Raw genomic sequence first — 16,356 nt, 5'->3', positions numbered from 1 at the left:
TCAGATCAGTGCCCCAATTAAAAATGGCGAGCATCTCGCGTGGCAGGCTGTGTGCAGATACAATGGAAGGGCTGCAAGGCAAAACCCTGCCGCGCGGCTCTCAGAGTCAACAACACAGAAGAGGGGGGCGGGCAGGCGGCTGCAGAAATACAGGAGCCGGATCCACTCGGGGGAAAACAGAGCTGGGAGAGGCATTACTAAGGTCTACCCTGAGAAAGCAACCCGTAAAACCATCCATAGCTAGGCCCCATGACCCACCGTTCATCGCTCACCTACGGGGAAAATAATCAACCGAGAGAAAAACAAACCTTCCCACCACCCGCCTCCATGCTTGCTCCAGCAGCACATTCAGGAGTCATAGCTGCAACGCTACTAGGAACCCCTCCCTCGCCTACCCATACCCTTGAATCAGCACCCCCACCCCCCTTAAAAATAATCCTTCTCCTAGTCCTAGGAGGAAAGCTTCCACTTTAGGGTCACGCACCTCCGGGAGCACAGCCCCCTTTCCAGCCGAATCCCCAGCCCCTCCTTTACCTACAGCGAACCCCACTGTCTACACTGGATGAGTCCTAACTCAGCCGAGGTTTTACTGGCGAGCCCACCCCCCCATTGACTGGGCCCTTGGACCGCCACATGCTCCCATCCACACAGGGTGAGAGTGCTAAACATCCCTCCTCACCAAAAAAAAAAAGACATCCTCCCACCATTAAACCCCATTTCCAGAGCACAGACCAGCCCGAGTGTCACGGCAGCCCACCAAAGCAAACCCTGCACTACAGCCAGGAATACCCGGCCCTCCGAAGAATGCACCCCCTTTTCGAGAGGCCCCGGGCCCCACCCTCAGCCATACGTCAGCTATGAACCCCAATCTCTCCTCCCTGAATTAAGATATTCGTTTAAGGGTCGCACCCTAAAATCTGACCCCCTGGTGTATCTCAGCCCCAGGCACACAGACGCTGGAGGCTCTTCAGCCATACTTTCCAAACCCTAAACTTTCCCCCATTCTCCCTTTCACTCGAGAAGTGCAGGTAACACCCCCACCCCGCCCCGGGGGGATATTTCCAGGTCTCTCCCCGGCCCGAGGCCAGGCCATCAGCACTGCTCCATTCCCCGCGGCGGCTCCGGGAAGAGGGGTGGGTTGTGGGGTAGAAGAGGGGACCGGAGACGGGTAAGGGGGCGTGTTAGGTAGGGAAGAAGCCTGGAGCGGATTCCTGGGAACCAGAGAGTTTGGAGCAGGGGCGCGGGGGACAGTGAGTAAAGGGAATGGGGGGCGAGCCAGGGTCTCCGGGCGCCTTCAGGGGAGCGGGGCCGCCTGCGTCGCCTGCTCCAGCCGCTCTTTACCTTCCATCTCCATGTCCTCGGGCTCGCTCAGCTGCTGCTCCCCGGGCTTCTGGTGCTGCTGCTGGTGGTGGTTCATGTCGGGCTGGGGCTGTGGCTCCGCGGCGGCGGCCTGGGCCTTTCCTGCAGGGGGCTGCAGGCCTGTGTTGGGAGGGCAGGGGGCGGAGGGGCGGCGGGGCCTGGGCAGCGGCGGGGCCTGGGCACCAGCCTCGGGGGGCTCCGGCTGGGCTCCGGCGGGCAGGGAGCGGGCGGCCGGAGGAGGCAGCGAGACGCGCACGTATTTGCTCGCTATTCGCCCAATCTCGGCGGCGGCACCCGGTCGGGGGAAGGGGGTGGGGAGGAGGAACCGGCCGGGGGCGGCGGCTTCCTCCGGGGCCGGGAGATCCGGAGTTAGGGCCCGGCGCTTCCCCCTCCCCGGCCGGGTATCCCTGCTGCGGTGAGAGTCGGGGAGGCGCCGCGGGCCCCCGGCTCCCCAGGAAGCCGCTCGCTCGAGGCTGGGGCCCTGCTCCCGGCCTGCAGGCCTCCCTGCTGCCTGCGCCCGGCTCGCTGCTGCTGCTCAGCCGCTGCTGCCGCCGCCGCCTCTATGGGGAGCGTAGCAGGCGCCAGGGCTTCTCTCTGCCTCTCTCTGTCTCTCTCAAAATGGCGGCCGCGGTAGCGCCGTGAAATGTCACATCCGCATGGGGGGCAGCGGCGCTCAGCCAGCCGGGGAGGGGGAACAGCGCCGGGCCGCCGCCGCCACAGGAGGCTGGAGCGGAGAGGAGAGGAGGAGTTACAAGGGCTCCATCCGGATGGACGCGCTGCACCGCCCGCTTCCTCTGCCCGGGAGAGGCTGCTCTCAGCGGAGCCCTTTGCTAGGGACCCATCTGCCGGTGAGAGGCCCCTCTCTTCCCAGCAGCTACTGCCCCGCAGAGTCTGCCGCCCGCAGGAGCGGCCCCTGCGCCTCCATCAGCCTGCTGGCCTCTGCCCGGGACCCTTCTCCCAGCCAGGGCCTGCCTTGGGAGAGACCCCGCTTCCGCCCAGAGCCTCTGCGAAGGCGTCCCCCTTTCCTTGTAGGAGAGACCAGTAGCTTGTGCCAGGGGTCCCGCCACACGAAGGAATGCCCCTCCTTGACAGGACCTCATCTGGGATTGCCCTGGGGATACACGGCTCCCTCCAGCGCCTCTGCAAGGAGCCCCTTTGCTCCACGGGCCTTGTCAGAGAGACCACCTCCCTGGCAGACAGGGCCCTCACTCTGGCATGGGGGGGACAGGGCTCAACCCAAAAAAGCTGCTCTATTAGATAGGAACAAATCTGGCTCTCCTCCCCCCTTTTGACTTTACCTTCTAGAGAGAGAGATTGCTGAGCAATTGTCCACCTCTCCTGCCAAGCCCTAGCCAGCCCAGCTCTGGGGTACGGTGTAATAAGGGGGTAGTTCATTGTCTACATAACTCTGGAAATGTCCATGTGTTTTCCAAGTGTTCAAAAACATCCATAAGAGGCTGGTAAAAGGGGGTATGACTAGGAGTAACTGGTGGTATTAAAGAGGCAAAGCTTCGGGATGGTGAGATCGGAGTTCTACAATCTACCCTAAGGAAAGTACTTAAGCCACCTAAAGCTATGTTTCCCAAAGAGCTAGAAAATCTACTGTAGGGAACAATCTAGTACTGGCAGGGAGTGGTCTGTTCCACTTCTAATATCTATTGTTTATTGTTCCAATTTATAAAATTATAAGTGAATCTAAACTATCTTTTGGGGGCAAATCCAACTCCTTTATCTGTGCTGTGGAGGGCCCCTTCTCAGAAGAACTGGAGTTTGCTGGCTGTGAGTCGTGATTTGGATTTAGGAGACTGTGAGTTGTTGTCCACCCATGGAGCCCTGTCCTGTGCAGGAGCACTGCAGGGGTAGCAAAAGGAAGGACGTGTGTGGGCTGGGTGTGAGAGGACCAGGAATGGGGCCGGAAGAACTGCTTTTATTCATATCCTTTCTTTCAGAGCAGAGAGGAGGTGCCTGAGGGCCCACAGAAACTACTCTAGCCATTGAGCTGTACTAGCCTCTGTGGAGCAGCTCAACAACCATAAAATAGCTTGGAATAAGTGAAGGGGTCCTCCCCACCCCCACCAAGCCCAGTACATCTACTTTTTTAAGTACATGAGAAACAGGAAGCCTGCCAAATAATCAGTGGGGCCACTGGATGATCAAGGTGCTAAAAGAGCTCTCAAGGAAGACAAGGCAGTTGCAGAGAAGCTAAATGAATTTTTTGTATTAGTCTGCACTGCAGAGGATGTGAGGGAGATTCCCCACCTGAGCCATTCTTTTTAGGTGACATATCTCAGTTACTGTCCCAGATTGAGGTCTCCATAGAGGTGGTTTGGGGAAAAAATGATAAACAGTAATACGTTACCAGGACCAGATGGTATTCATCCAAGAGCTCTGAAGGAACTCCGATATGAAATTGCAAAACTACTAACTGTGGCATATAACTTATCTCTTAAATCAGCCTCTGTGTCTGATGACTAGAGGGTAGCTAATGTATTGATGATTTTTAAAAAAGACTCCAGAGGTGATCAGAGCAATTACAGGCCAATAAGCCTACCTTCAGTATCAGGAAAATTGGTTGAAACTATAGGAAAGAACAGAATTATCAGACATATAGATGAATGTGATATGTTGGGGAAGAGTCAACTCAACATTTGTAAAGGGAAATTATGCCTCACTAATTTATTACAATTCTTTGAGAGTCAGCAAGCATGTAGACAAGGGTGATCTAGTTGATTTAGTATACGTGGACTTACAGAAAGCCTTTGTCATGGTCCTACACCAAGGGCTCTTAAGCAAAGTAAGTCATGGGATAAGAGGGAAGATCCTCTCATGGATCAGTAACTGGTTAAAAGATAGGAGACAAAGGGTAGGAATAAATGGTTAGTTGTCACCATGAAGAAAATAGGGGAGTTCCCATAAGGATCTGTACTAGGACCAGTGCTGTTCAACATATTCATAAATGATCTGGAAAAGGAGGTGAACAGTGAGGTGGCAAAATTTGAAGATGATGGAAAATTACTCAAAATAGTTAAGTCCAAAGCTGATTGTGAAAAGTTATAAAGAGATGTCACAAAACTGGCTGACTGGGCAACAAAATGACAGATGAAATACAATGTTGATAAATGCAAAGGAATGCACATAATCCCAACTATGCACACAAAATGATGGGGTCTAACTTTTCTGTTATCACTCAAGAAACAGATTTTGGAGCTGTGGATAATTCTCTGAAAACATCCACTCAGTGTGCAGCAATAGTAAAAAAAAAAAAAAAGGCTAACCAAATGTTGGGAATCATTAGAAAAGGGATAGATAGTGAGACCGAAAATATCATAATGTCACTATATAAATCCATGGTAAGCCCACCATTTGAACAGTGAAAGCAGTTCTGGTTGCCCCATCTCAAAAAAGATGTATTAGAATTGGAAAAGATACAGAGATGGGAAACACAAATGATTAGAGGTATGGAACAGCTTCCATATGAGGAGAGATTAAAAAGACTGGGACTGTTCATTTTAGAAAATAGATGACTAACGGGGGATATGATAGCAGTCTATAAAATCTTCAATACTGTGGAAAAAGTGAACAGGGAAGTGTTATTTACCCCTTCATATCACGCAAGAACCAGGAGTCACCCAATGAAATAGACAGCGGGTTTAAAACAAACAAAAGGAAGTACTTCTTCACACAATGCACAGTCAACCTATGGATGTTGTGAAGGCCAAAAGTATAACTGAATTAAAAAAATAAGTGGATAAGTTCATGGAGGATAAGTCCATTTATGGCTATTGGCTATGACGGTCAGGGATGCAACCCATGCTCTGGGTGTCCCTAACCTCTGACTGCCAGAAGCTGGGACTGGATGACGGCATGGATCACTTGATAATTGCCCTATTCTGTTCATTCTTGTTGAAAGACAGGATACTGGGCTAGACTTACCATTGGTCTGATCCAGTATGGCCATTCTTACTCAACACCCAGCTTTGCTCCTCTAGCTGGACTTGAGTTCAAGATTTGAGATTTAGTGCTTCATATAGTTTTAAAAACAATAGTTAAACTATTTGCCAGTTGGCTTTATCCAGAAATAGATTCCAGCTCTCCTTGTCACCCCTCCCACTCACCCCCAAACATCAATTTAGAGAAAAAATATTCTCAGATTTATCCCAATATCTACTCAGGTGAAAGCATACCCTGAAGGTCTACAAATTTGCACTCGAGCTCACAGGAAGGAGTTCTAGGGGGGAGCCCCTTTATCGATCCTTAGTGTTTTAATCTGTCCCCAACTTTAATAGCTTACAGAAAGTCCTTCCTTACTGCCACCCTTTCCCATCCCCACCTCTGCTCCCGAGAAACCAAAGATAACCCTTCTCAATGACTTCCAGTCCCACCTACCAAATCTTTCACTAGCACAGGTTTTTGACACCTTCATTCCTCCATCAGTGATTCCCAATTCAAGGCACACAATTTTCTTACACTCCTGTGGTTGGATGCCTATCTGTTACTACCTAATTCCTCAGTCACTGAGATCAGGGTAGTAGGCAAGGTCCAAACGAAAGGAAAAACAACCCACCATAATAAAAAGACAATCAACTTCTCATAATGTCAACCCTCAATCCCATACTAAGAAGAATACAGGTATTAAAAAATATCCCATCACATATGTTAGCTTTTCTGGATTTGAGCTGTTTTAAGGTAACCACTGTTCTCAGAAGCTAAGCACTGGAACCAAAATTCCTTTGCTCGTCCTCCTGCAGAGAAGTCTGGTGTGGATACCCACTTAATTTCTGAAAGTCTTAGATGAAAAGGGGAGAGCTCAGAAAGGTGACATTTTACTGTGACACTTTGCATTTTCATTAGATGTTACCATCTCCCACTGTTCTACAAAAGCAGAAGAAATGCAAAATAGACCTATAGAAAACCTTGTGGGAGATATGGGGCAACAGTCAGGAATTTTCCTGTTAAATGGGAAGTGGCTACCCTATATCACTAGTTTAATAAGATGGAATATCACAGTTAAGTGCCATCCACCCATGGAGACTCATCTTAATTTAAAATGAGTTGGTTCTTTAGAGAATTATGGTTTACAGATTCAAAATGCAATGTACACTAAAACATACTACACTCTTTTGAAAAATCTAAGTGAAAACAGGCCCTTTATATTTTATAAATATATCTATGGACAGCCAATCTATACGAAAGAAATTTTAATACTGATGTCTAGAAGGAGGTAAATTCAAAGGAATTGTATTTAATCATCTCAGATGCTTTTATGAAATAATTACACAGCAAGGATTTTTTTGGTACCATTTCATAATACCCAGTGATTACAGTGTTTGACTTTTTTCTACACAAGGAGTACAAATCATAATAAATTGACCAGGCTAACCTGAAGTCCACAGTTCAACATATACAAATCCATCTTGTCTACCTCAGATCCATTCAAAACAATACTGCCCACAGTTCAACATATACAAATCCATCTTGTCCACCTCAGGTCCATTCAAAACAATACTGCCAAGATAAGTCTTCCTAACTCATTGTTCTGACCATGCCAACCCCGTAAGAGTCCCTTCACTGGTTCCCCCTTCTTCAACACATCAAATAAAAGCTCTCATCTTTACTTTTAACAACATTCACAACACAGCCCATTCTTATTTGGCTATCCTTACATTTTATTGTCTATCTCACCTGACATTCTGCTCCACATTTTTCTCACCAGTGATGCTAGCCTGGATTGCCTGTTTCTCCATTTCTCCTGCAAGCACCTTTGCGCTTTCTTCCACACTGCCACAACTTCATGGAATACCCTCCCCAAACTAACTCATAAGGCCACTACCTTGTACTCCTGCAAATCCCTCCTCAAGACTCTCTTATACTGTGATACCTGTGGTAAATTGCTTACTGAATGTGGTTAGGCAAGCAGCCACCAGATATTTCTGATATTACCAAAAAAAAAAAAAAAAAAAAAAAGTAAAAATCTGTAATTGGGAAATTGTGCACCTAGTTAGTCTATGTAACCATATGTTCCTATCGCTGCTATCCTTGTCTTTCCTCCTTCACTCCTTTCTTTTGTTTATTATACTCACTTACTGCAACTTGTTTTGACTTAGGACCCTATCTTGCAAGTTGATCAACTCTTGCAGGCCCTTATGCCCATACAAATCATCACTGAAATCAGTGGGGTTCATCTTCCTGAATCAGTTGGCAGGACCAGGAGCTTAGATTGTTAGTGCTTTAGGGCCAGGAATGTCTTTTACTGTGTGTTTGTGTAGGATAATAGGGCTCTTGTCCCAACTGAGGCCTCTCAGCACTACCATAATACAAAATAATACCTGATCTTAAAGGAACACTGTCAACTTGAAATTAGTCAATTTCAAAGGAAGTAACTTCATTCTGGTGAGGTGACCTGCCCCTGAGACTCTGAAATTATATTTAAAATTGTTTTTCTCACTCACTGTATAAATGATCCTCACAAACAGAAGAGTATGACTGTGCATAGGAAGGGAGACAGCTAAAAGTAAAAGCCAGTCCAAGCTGTACAGTCAGCCTGACCCTGGCTTCTATAGAAGAGCCTGGCACAGATCCCCACTTCCTTTTGTATTCCTAGCCCAATATCTTGTTCCTGCAGACAGAGCAGGGGATGAAGATGCCAACTACACTCCTAGCTCCTGCTTCTCCATCTAGCTTCCACAGAGTAATCTAGATCAGGAACAAGGATACCCTATTCTCACTGAGGGGCAGAGTTTACCACTGACCTTCTGGCCCACATTCCTGTCTGGTGACTGTAGTAGGATCCCCATTGCCGTCCAGGCCTGGCTCGTGTTGGCTCCCACAGTGGAAGCTGAAATAGAAGCAGGAGAAGCTGCTGCTGCTTGCCTGGCCCAACTCCTGCAAAGGATGCAAATTGCTTCCCAGCCTGCTCCACTCACTGACCTAGCTCCAGCAGGGGATCCCTTCCAGCCACCTGCTGCCTTGTATAAGGCTGCTGTTCTCTCCTTATCCTGCAAGAGAGAGCTGAGTCCTGTATGTGGCCATGTCTATACTGAGGGAATGTACGTTGGTGTAATTACATCAAGGTAGTTATGCCAGCACAAACTGCTAATGGACATGCTCTGCACCAGGAAAAGCAGGACCTACCCTGTTGCAGTTTACTTCTTTGTGTTGCTGGATTAAGGTGCACTAGTGTAAGCCCCTTTAAGAGGTTTGCACTGGTGTAACTATATCAATGTAATTACATCAGTACATATTTCCTTAATATAGGCAGAGCCTGAGTGGGTGGGAAGTGGCCTTCCTGTCTCAGGCCAGCTGCTCCTGACCTTTTGCAGCTCTGTTTTTTCCTCCCTAACTAGCTCTTGTCTCTGGCACCCTGCAGTGTCCATGGAGAAGCCAAATCACCCAGCCAGGTGCTTTTTCTTTCACTTGCTCCTGGGTGCTTCCGGGGGGCATAGATTTGCAACACCTCTTCCTGCTGCTGGCAGATACTCCCCCGTCTCATTTTGGGGTTCATGGTATGATAAAGATGTTTCCCTGCATGCTCTACTAGATCTCTGCTGCTCCCTGTCTTGCAGTTGGGTCTAGGGAATGAAGGAGAATTCTCTTAGCCCCCTGCCAAGCATCTGGTACTCCAGTGACCCATACAGGTGGTTGGGGAGCAAAGAAGGAGGCTTTTGCACTAGGCTCTTATTGTATCCTGGGTTTTGTGCAGACACCAGGGGAAGAGGAGACACCTTTTCTGCCCTGAAAAGTGAAATAACACAAGCTTTGCTCTTACTGGTGAAAAACCTCTTGTAGGGCCCAGGGAAGCATGTGCACGTGCTTCATGAGAATGATGTCATGCCATCACAAGAAAGAGAAAATGCAATTAGCCATACTGTGCCATGAAACATACAAACATAGGAACAGCCATATTGGGTCAGACCAATTGTGCATATAGCCCAGTATCCTGTCTTCTAGCAGTGGCCACTGCCAGATGCTTCAGGGGAATGAACAGAACAGGAAAATTATCAAGTGATCCATCCCTTGTCATCCAGTTCCAGCATCTGGCAGTCAGAGGCTAGGGACACCCTGAGCATGGGGTTGCATCCCTGACCATCTTGGCTAATAGCTATTGATGGCACAAATAAAAGTAAAAAATTAGAGAAATATTTGTCTGCTAACTTCCTTCAGTTGTAGTAATATTAAGCGTTAATTGTAAAAAAACCAAAACCCTGTAAGTTCAACATTTTCAGGGAACGGTTATTTCAAATTGATGGTGTCCCTTTATGGCAACATTTTTTTAAAGAGCTATATGAAGCACTATCCATTAATATTGCTACATGGTGGCTCTATTATATCTAAACGTTGCTAACAATTTAAAGATTTGGTTTATATGATTTCAAGTATATTTTCTCCAAAGCCACAATTATAACACATCTTTCACATGACTTTCAAAGAAAGTCAAGATAAGACACTTATCTCCTTGGCTGGGATTTGTTTTTCCCTGCACAGAGTTGATCCACTTTAATTTTCCAGTAAAAAACAGTCTCTTTTGCTAAAAATTGTATGTTTACATTTAAACTGCTTAGTGATGATCCAGTTTGTTGTTTGCCATCTTTGAAAAGTAAAATGATTTTTTCCTCATCAAGTTTTGCTGCAAACAGTAAATTGTGAAGTCAAAGAGTTACAATGATATATACCCAAAGTAAAAAAGGAATGGAAGGAATGGTTCATCTTGTCTATATAACTCTGATTGATCAGCTATGTTCAGTTGTGATAGGAGTAGCTTTCGCCAAGTGTAAAAGAGAAGGTAAAGTTGAAAAGTATCTAACAGATTAGATATATTAGGAATTGTCCTGTTTAAAGTGAATTTATTGTTAGTGAAAGATGCCAAACTGCCAGCACTGGAAATGGATCCCTCCTATCAACGTGACACACATGGCCCTGCCAAAATGCTTCAACCTGCCAATCTAATAATAACTAGATAAGCACTATGTATTAATAACTTCATTCAGAGACTCTCAAAGCCCTGGTCTACACTAGGACTTTAGGTCGAATTTAGCAGCATTAAATCGATGTAAACCTGCACCCGTCCACACGATGAAGCCCTTTATTTCGACTTAAAGGGCTCTTAAAATCGATTTCCTTACTCCACCCCTGACAAGTGGATTAGCGCTTAAATCGGCCTTGCTGGCTCGAATTTGGGGTACTGTGGACACAATTCAACGATATTGGCCTCCGGGAGCTATCCCAGAGTGCTCCATTGTGACCGCTCTGGACAGCACTCTCAACTCAGATGCACTGGCCAGGTAGACAGGAAAAGGCCCGCGAACTTTTGAATCACATTTCCTGTTTGGCCAGCGTGGCAAGCTGCAGGTGACCATGCAGAGCTCATCAGCAGAGGTGACCATGATGGAGTCCCAGAATCGCAAAAGAGCTCCAGCATGGACCGAACGGGAGGTACGGGATCTGATCGCTGTATGGTGAGAGGAATCCGTGCTATCAGAACTCCGTTCCAGTTTTCGAAATGCCAAAACCTTTGTCAAAATCTCCCAGGCCATGAAGGACAGAGGCCATAACAGGGACCTGAAGCAGTGCCACGTGAAACTGAAGGAGCTGAGGCAAGCCTACCAGAAAACCAGAGAGGCGAACGGCCGCTCCGGGTCAGAGCCCCAAACATGCCGGTTCTATGATGAGCTGCATGCCATTTTAGGGGGTTCAGCCACCACTACCCCAGCCGTGTTGTTTGACTCCTTTAATGGAGATGGAGGCAATACGGAAGCAGGTTTTGGGGACAAAGAAGATGATGATGATGAGGAGGAGGTTGTAGATAGCTCACAGCAAGCAAGTGGAGAAACCGGTTTTCCCAACAGCCAGGAACTGTTTCTCACCCTGGACCTGGAGCCAGTACCCCCCGAACCCACCCAAGGCTGCCTCTTGGACCCAGCAGGCGGAGAAGGGACCTCCGGTGAGTGTACCTTTTAAAATACTATACATGGTTTAAAAGCAAGCATGTGAAAGGATTACTTTGCCATGGCATTCGCGGCTCTCCTGGATGTACTCTCAAAGCCTTTGCAAAAGGTTTCTGGGGAGGGCAGCCTTATTGTGTCCTTCATGGTAGGACACTTTACCACTCCAGGCCAGTAACACGTACTCGGGAGTCATTGTACAACAAAGCATTGCAGTGTATGTTTGCTGGCGTTCAAACAACATCCATTCTTTGTCTCTCTGTGTTATCCTCAGGGGAGTGAGATATAATTCATGGTCACCTGGTTGAAATAGAGTGCTTTTCTTCAGGGGACACTCAGAGGAGCCCATTCCTGCTGGGCAGTTTGCCTGTGGCTAAACAGAAATGTTCCCCGCTGTTAGCCACAGGGAGGGGGGAGGGTTGAGGGGGTAGCCACTCGGTTGCGGGAGGCAAAATGCAACCTTGTAACGAAAGCACATGTGCTATGTATGTAATGTTAACAGCAAGGTTTACCCTGAAAGAGTGTAGCCACTGTTTTATAAAATGTGTCTTTTTAAATACCACTGTCCCTTTTTTTTTTCCACCAGCTGCATGTGTTTCAATGATCACAGGATCTTCTCCTTCCCAGAGGCTAGTGAAGCTTAGAAAGAAAAAAAAAACACACTCAAGATGAAATGTTCTCCGAGCTCATGCTGTCCTCCCATACTGACAGAGCACAGACGAATGCGTGGAGGCAAATAATGTCAGAGTGCAGGAAAGCACAAAATGACCGGGAGGAGAGGTGGCGGGCTGAAGAGAGGGCTGAAGCTCAAATGTGGCGGCAGCGTGATGAGAGGAGGCAGGATTCAATGCTGAGGCTGCTGGAGGACCAAACCAGTATGCTCCAGTGTATGGTTGAGCTGCAGCAAAGGCAGCTGGAGCACAGACTGCCACTACAGCCCCTGTGTAACCAACCGCCCTCCTCCCCAAGTTCCATAGCCTCCACACCCAGATGCCCAAGAACGCGGTGGGGGGGCCAGCGGCCAACCAGCCACTCCGCCACAGAGGATTGCCCAAAAAAAAGAAGGCTGGCATTCAATAAATTTTAAAGTTGTAAACTTTTAAAGTGCTGTGTGGCATTTTCCTTCCCTCCTCCACGACCCCTCCTGGGCTACCTTGGTAGTCATCCCCCCTATTTGTGTGATGAATGAATAAAGAATGCATGAATGTGAAGCAACAATGACTTTATTGCCTCTGCAAGCAGTGATTGAAGGGAGGAGGGGAGGGGCGGATGGTTAGCTTACAGGGAAGTAGAGTGAACCAAGGGGCGGGGGGTTTCATCAAGGAGAAACAAACAGAACTTTCACACCGTAGCCTGGCCAGTCATGAAACTGGTTTTCAAAGCTTCTCTGATGCGTACCGCGCCATCCTGTGCTCTTCTAACCGCCCTGGTGTCTGGCTGCGCGTAACCAGCAGCCAGGCGATTTGCCTCAACCTCCCCCCGCCATAAACGTCTCCCCCTTACTCTCACAGATATTGTGGAGCACACAGCAAGCAGTAATAACAGTGGGAATATTGGTTTCGCTGAGGTCTAAGCGAGTCAGTAAACTGCACCAACGCGCCTTTAAACGTCCAAATGCACATTCTACCACCATTCTGCACTTGCTCAGCCTGTAGTTGAACAGCTCCTGACTACTGTCCAGGCTGCCTGTGTACGGCTTCATGAGCCATGGCATTAAGGGGTAGGCTGGGTCCCCAAGGATACATATAGGCATTTCAACATCCCCAACAGTTATTTTCTGGTCTGGGAATAAAGTCCCTTCCTGTAGCTTTTGAAACAGACCAGAGTTCCTGAAGATGCGAGCGTCATGTACCTTTCCCGGCCATCCCACGTTGATGTTGGTAAAACGTCCCTTGTGATCCACCAGAGCTTGCAGCACTATCGAAAAGTACCCCTTGCGGTTTATGTACTCGGCGGCTTGGTGCTCCGGTGCCAAGAATGGGATATGGGTTCCGTCTATGGCCTCACCACAGTTAGGGAATCCCATTGCAGCAAAGCCATCCACTATGACCTGCACATTTCCCAGGGTCACTACCCTTGATATCAGCAGATCTTTGATTGCGTGGGCTACTTGCATCACAGCAGCCCCAACAGTAGATTTGCCCACTCCAAATTGATTCCCAACTGACCGGTAGCTGTCTGGCGTTGCAAGCTTCCACAGGGCTATCGCCACTCGCTTCTCAACTGTGAGGGCTGCTCTCATCTTGGTATTCATGCGCCTCAGGGCAGGGGAAAGCAAGTTACAAAGTTCCATGAAAGTGCCCTTACGCATGCGAAAGTTTCGCAGCCACTGGGAATCGTCCCAGACCTGCAACACTATGCGGTCCCACCAGTCTGTGCTTGTTTCCCGAGCCCAGAATTGGCGTTCCACAGCATGAACCTGCCCCATTGGCACCATGATGCATGCATTGGCAGGGCCCATGCTTTCAGAGAAATCTGTGTCCATGTCCTGATCACTCACGTGACTGCGCTGACGTCGCCTCCTTGCCCGGTATCGCTTTGGCAGGTTCTGGTGCTGCATATACTGCTGGATAATGCGTGTGGTGTTTAATGTGCTCCTAATTGCCAAAGTGAGCTGAGCGGCCTGCATCCTTGCCTTGGTATGGCGTCCGCACAGAAAAAAGGCGCGGAACGATTGTCTGCCGTTGCTCTGATGGAGGGGCGACTGAGGACACGGCTTACAGGGTTGGCTTCAGGGAGCTAAAATCAACAAAGAGGGTGGCTTTACATCAAGGAGTATTTCAGGCAGGACTTCACGGAGGGTTCCAATAAGAAATGGTGCACCTAAGTTATTGTTCTTATTGGAACAAGGAGGTTAGCCTGGCCTCTGATTGATACATGGCTAGATTTACCTCACTGCACCTTCTCTGTGAGTGACTGCAGTGTGACCTAGAGGAATGAGTCCCCTAGACGGGGGAGGAGGCAAATGAGTACAAAACAAATCTGGTCTATTTCTTGTTTTGATCCACTCCATCTATCTTTTACATCTTTGGCTGGCAGCAGACGGTGCAGAAGGACTGCATGCCATCCACATCTCATGGCTGCTCAGCAGAAGATGGTGCAGTAGGACTGCTAGCTATCCTCATCTCTTGCCTGCCCGGCAGAAGATGATGCAATAGGACTGCTAGCAATCCGTATCGCCTGCCTGCTCACCATAAGACAGTTCAATAGGACTGACTGCAGGACTAAAAGAATGACCTGGTCAAGTCACTCCAAATTTAGTCCCTGCGCCTATGTCTGCCCAGGCGCTCCCAGCTGACGTGGCCAGGAGCACCTCGGATATGACGAGGACGGCTACCAGTCGTACCATCTGCTGCCACAAGGCAATGGGTTGCTGCTACTGTGTAGCAATGCCGTACCGCATCTGCCAGCACCCAGGAGACATACGGTGACGGTTACCTGAGCGGGCTCCATGCTTGCCGTGGTATGGCATCTGCACAGGTAACTCAGGAAAAAAGGCGAGAAATGATTGTCTGCCCTTGCTTTCACGGAGGGAGGGAGGGAAGGGGGGCCTGACGATATGTACCCAGAACCACCCACGACAATGTTTTAGCCCCATCAGGCATTGGGATCTCAACCCAGAATTCCAATGGGCAGTGGAGACTGCGGGAACTGTGGGATAGCTATCCACAGTGCAACGCTCCGGAAGTCGACTCTAGCCTCGGTACTGTGGAAGCACTCCGCCGAGTTAATGTACTTAATGCAATTAGAGCATTTTCTGTGGGGACACACACACTCGAATATATGAAACCGATTTCTAAAAAACCGACTTCTATAAATTCGACCTTATTCCGTAGTGTAGACATACCCAAAGTGTTTGTATATTAGTTGATAATCTTCATAACTGCTCTGTAAGGGTAGTATTAAAATCTCCATTTTACCAGAGAGGTTAAGTGACTTGTCCAAGGTCACATACTGATCCATTGTCTGAACCAGGATTGCAAGCTAAGATCTGTTCTTTAATCAGTAGAAGCAACTGTCTTTATCTGTGTTAGTATATTTCAGTGGCCAGATTTATTGTGTGGCCTTGGGGAAGTCAACAGGGGGCTGATTGAATTGACTTCAATGGGCTTTGGATTGGACCTTGATTTCTCTGTTCCTCAGTTCTCTCTAAAAGGATGATATTACTTTCACTGTCATATCTATTTAGTGGCAAGGGATGAAGCCATGGAACAGGGGCTATCTGTCTCTTACCTTTTGTATGTACACTGCCTAGCCCAGTGGGGTCCTGATCTCGATTGGGGTCTTTAGGTGCTACTATAATATAAATAATAAGCACAAGCAACCAAGCTTAAGTGAAAATAAATCTGTGACACAATGTGACAAAAGCAGAGGGACTAAACGTGCATGTTATTCATCCATCCTGAACACATCCACTTTTTGCCTGACTATGCAACACCTCCCCAAATTGATGTTTAGTCTAATTTTTTCTGTGTACAAAACAAATGACTACCCAAGCATAAATGTAAAACCTACAAGTACAGTCTCTCCCAGTCCTATTTCCTTCACCTCTTACTCCATCCCCACCCTCAGGAATAATCATAAGAACAACTTCTTCTCTACCAATCCCTTCATTCACTTATTCTCTCTCCATTCATTCCATGCTACTCATTCATTGTTACCTTTTCTCCACAAATGACACACACTCTCTCTGTTTTTCACTTACCCTCCAGATTAACCTCAAATTGCAAAAACAGGGCTGAGGGAGCATAATCATAGGTTGTATTATGGGCTCCACCAAACTATCTGTTGTATTAGTTTAATCTCTCAGACATTAATCAGTAGATTTTATTTATTTTAAACTAGGTATTTAGAATCTGTCAGTGTTCAGTACGATGTTAGGACCTGATCCCACAATCTGATCTGCACAGGGGAGCCTACTGAAGTCAAAGAGCAGGAGGGGAGTTGTCTGCCTGGATGGAGCAGATAGCAGAATCGGGGCCTTATTTTTGTAGACCAACACCATGTAGTTTTAGCCCCAAAGCCTTAATAGGGCTTGATAATACTAGTTAGTTGGAGA

The 16,356-nt window shown here is 47.8% G+C and overlaps 1 protein-coding gene and 1 long non-coding RNA gene across 5 annotated transcripts in view; one reads left to right on the top strand and one right to left on the bottom strand.

Moving 5' to 3' along the window:
- The window catches only part of USP7 (ubiquitin specific peptidase 7), a 138,409-nt gene that overhangs the window by 100,156 nt on the left and 21,897 nt on the right, over nucleotides 1–16,356 (bottom strand). For 2 of the 3 annotated variants that reach the window (XM_073362480.1, XM_073362482.1), the window contains exon 1: nucleotides 1,342–2,094. The exons of the other annotated variant lie outside the window; for it this stretch is intronic. In XM_073362480.1, the coding sequence (XP_073218581.1) occupies nucleotides 1,342–1,417 (76 nt within the window). In that variant the 5' untranslated portion in view covers nucleotides 1,418–2,094. Of the gene's footprint in view, nucleotides 1–1,341; nucleotides 2,095–16,356 lie in introns of those variants that run through there. 3 annotated transcript variants of the gene reach the window in all.
- The window catches only part of LOC140918352 (uncharacterized), a 31,221-nt gene continuing 16,136 nt past the window's right edge, over nucleotides 1,272–16,356 (top strand). For both annotated transcript variants that reach the window (XR_012161154.1, XR_012161155.1), the window contains exon 1: nucleotides 1,272–2,207. This is a non-coding gene — a long non-coding RNA (uncharacterized lncRNA). The remainder of the gene's footprint in view (nucleotides 2,208–16,356) is intronic.

Source organism: Lepidochelys kempii, chromosome 10 (genome assembly GCF_965140265.1).
Source record: "Lepidochelys kempii isolate rLepKem1 chromosome 10, rLepKem1.hap2, whole genome shotgun sequence".
Classification (NCBI taxonomy): domain Eukaryota; kingdom Metazoa; phylum Chordata; order Testudines; family Cheloniidae; genus Lepidochelys; species Lepidochelys kempii.
The sequence above is the reverse complement of the archived record's forward strand: the minus strand, read 5'-3'. Positions and strand labels throughout refer to the sequence as shown.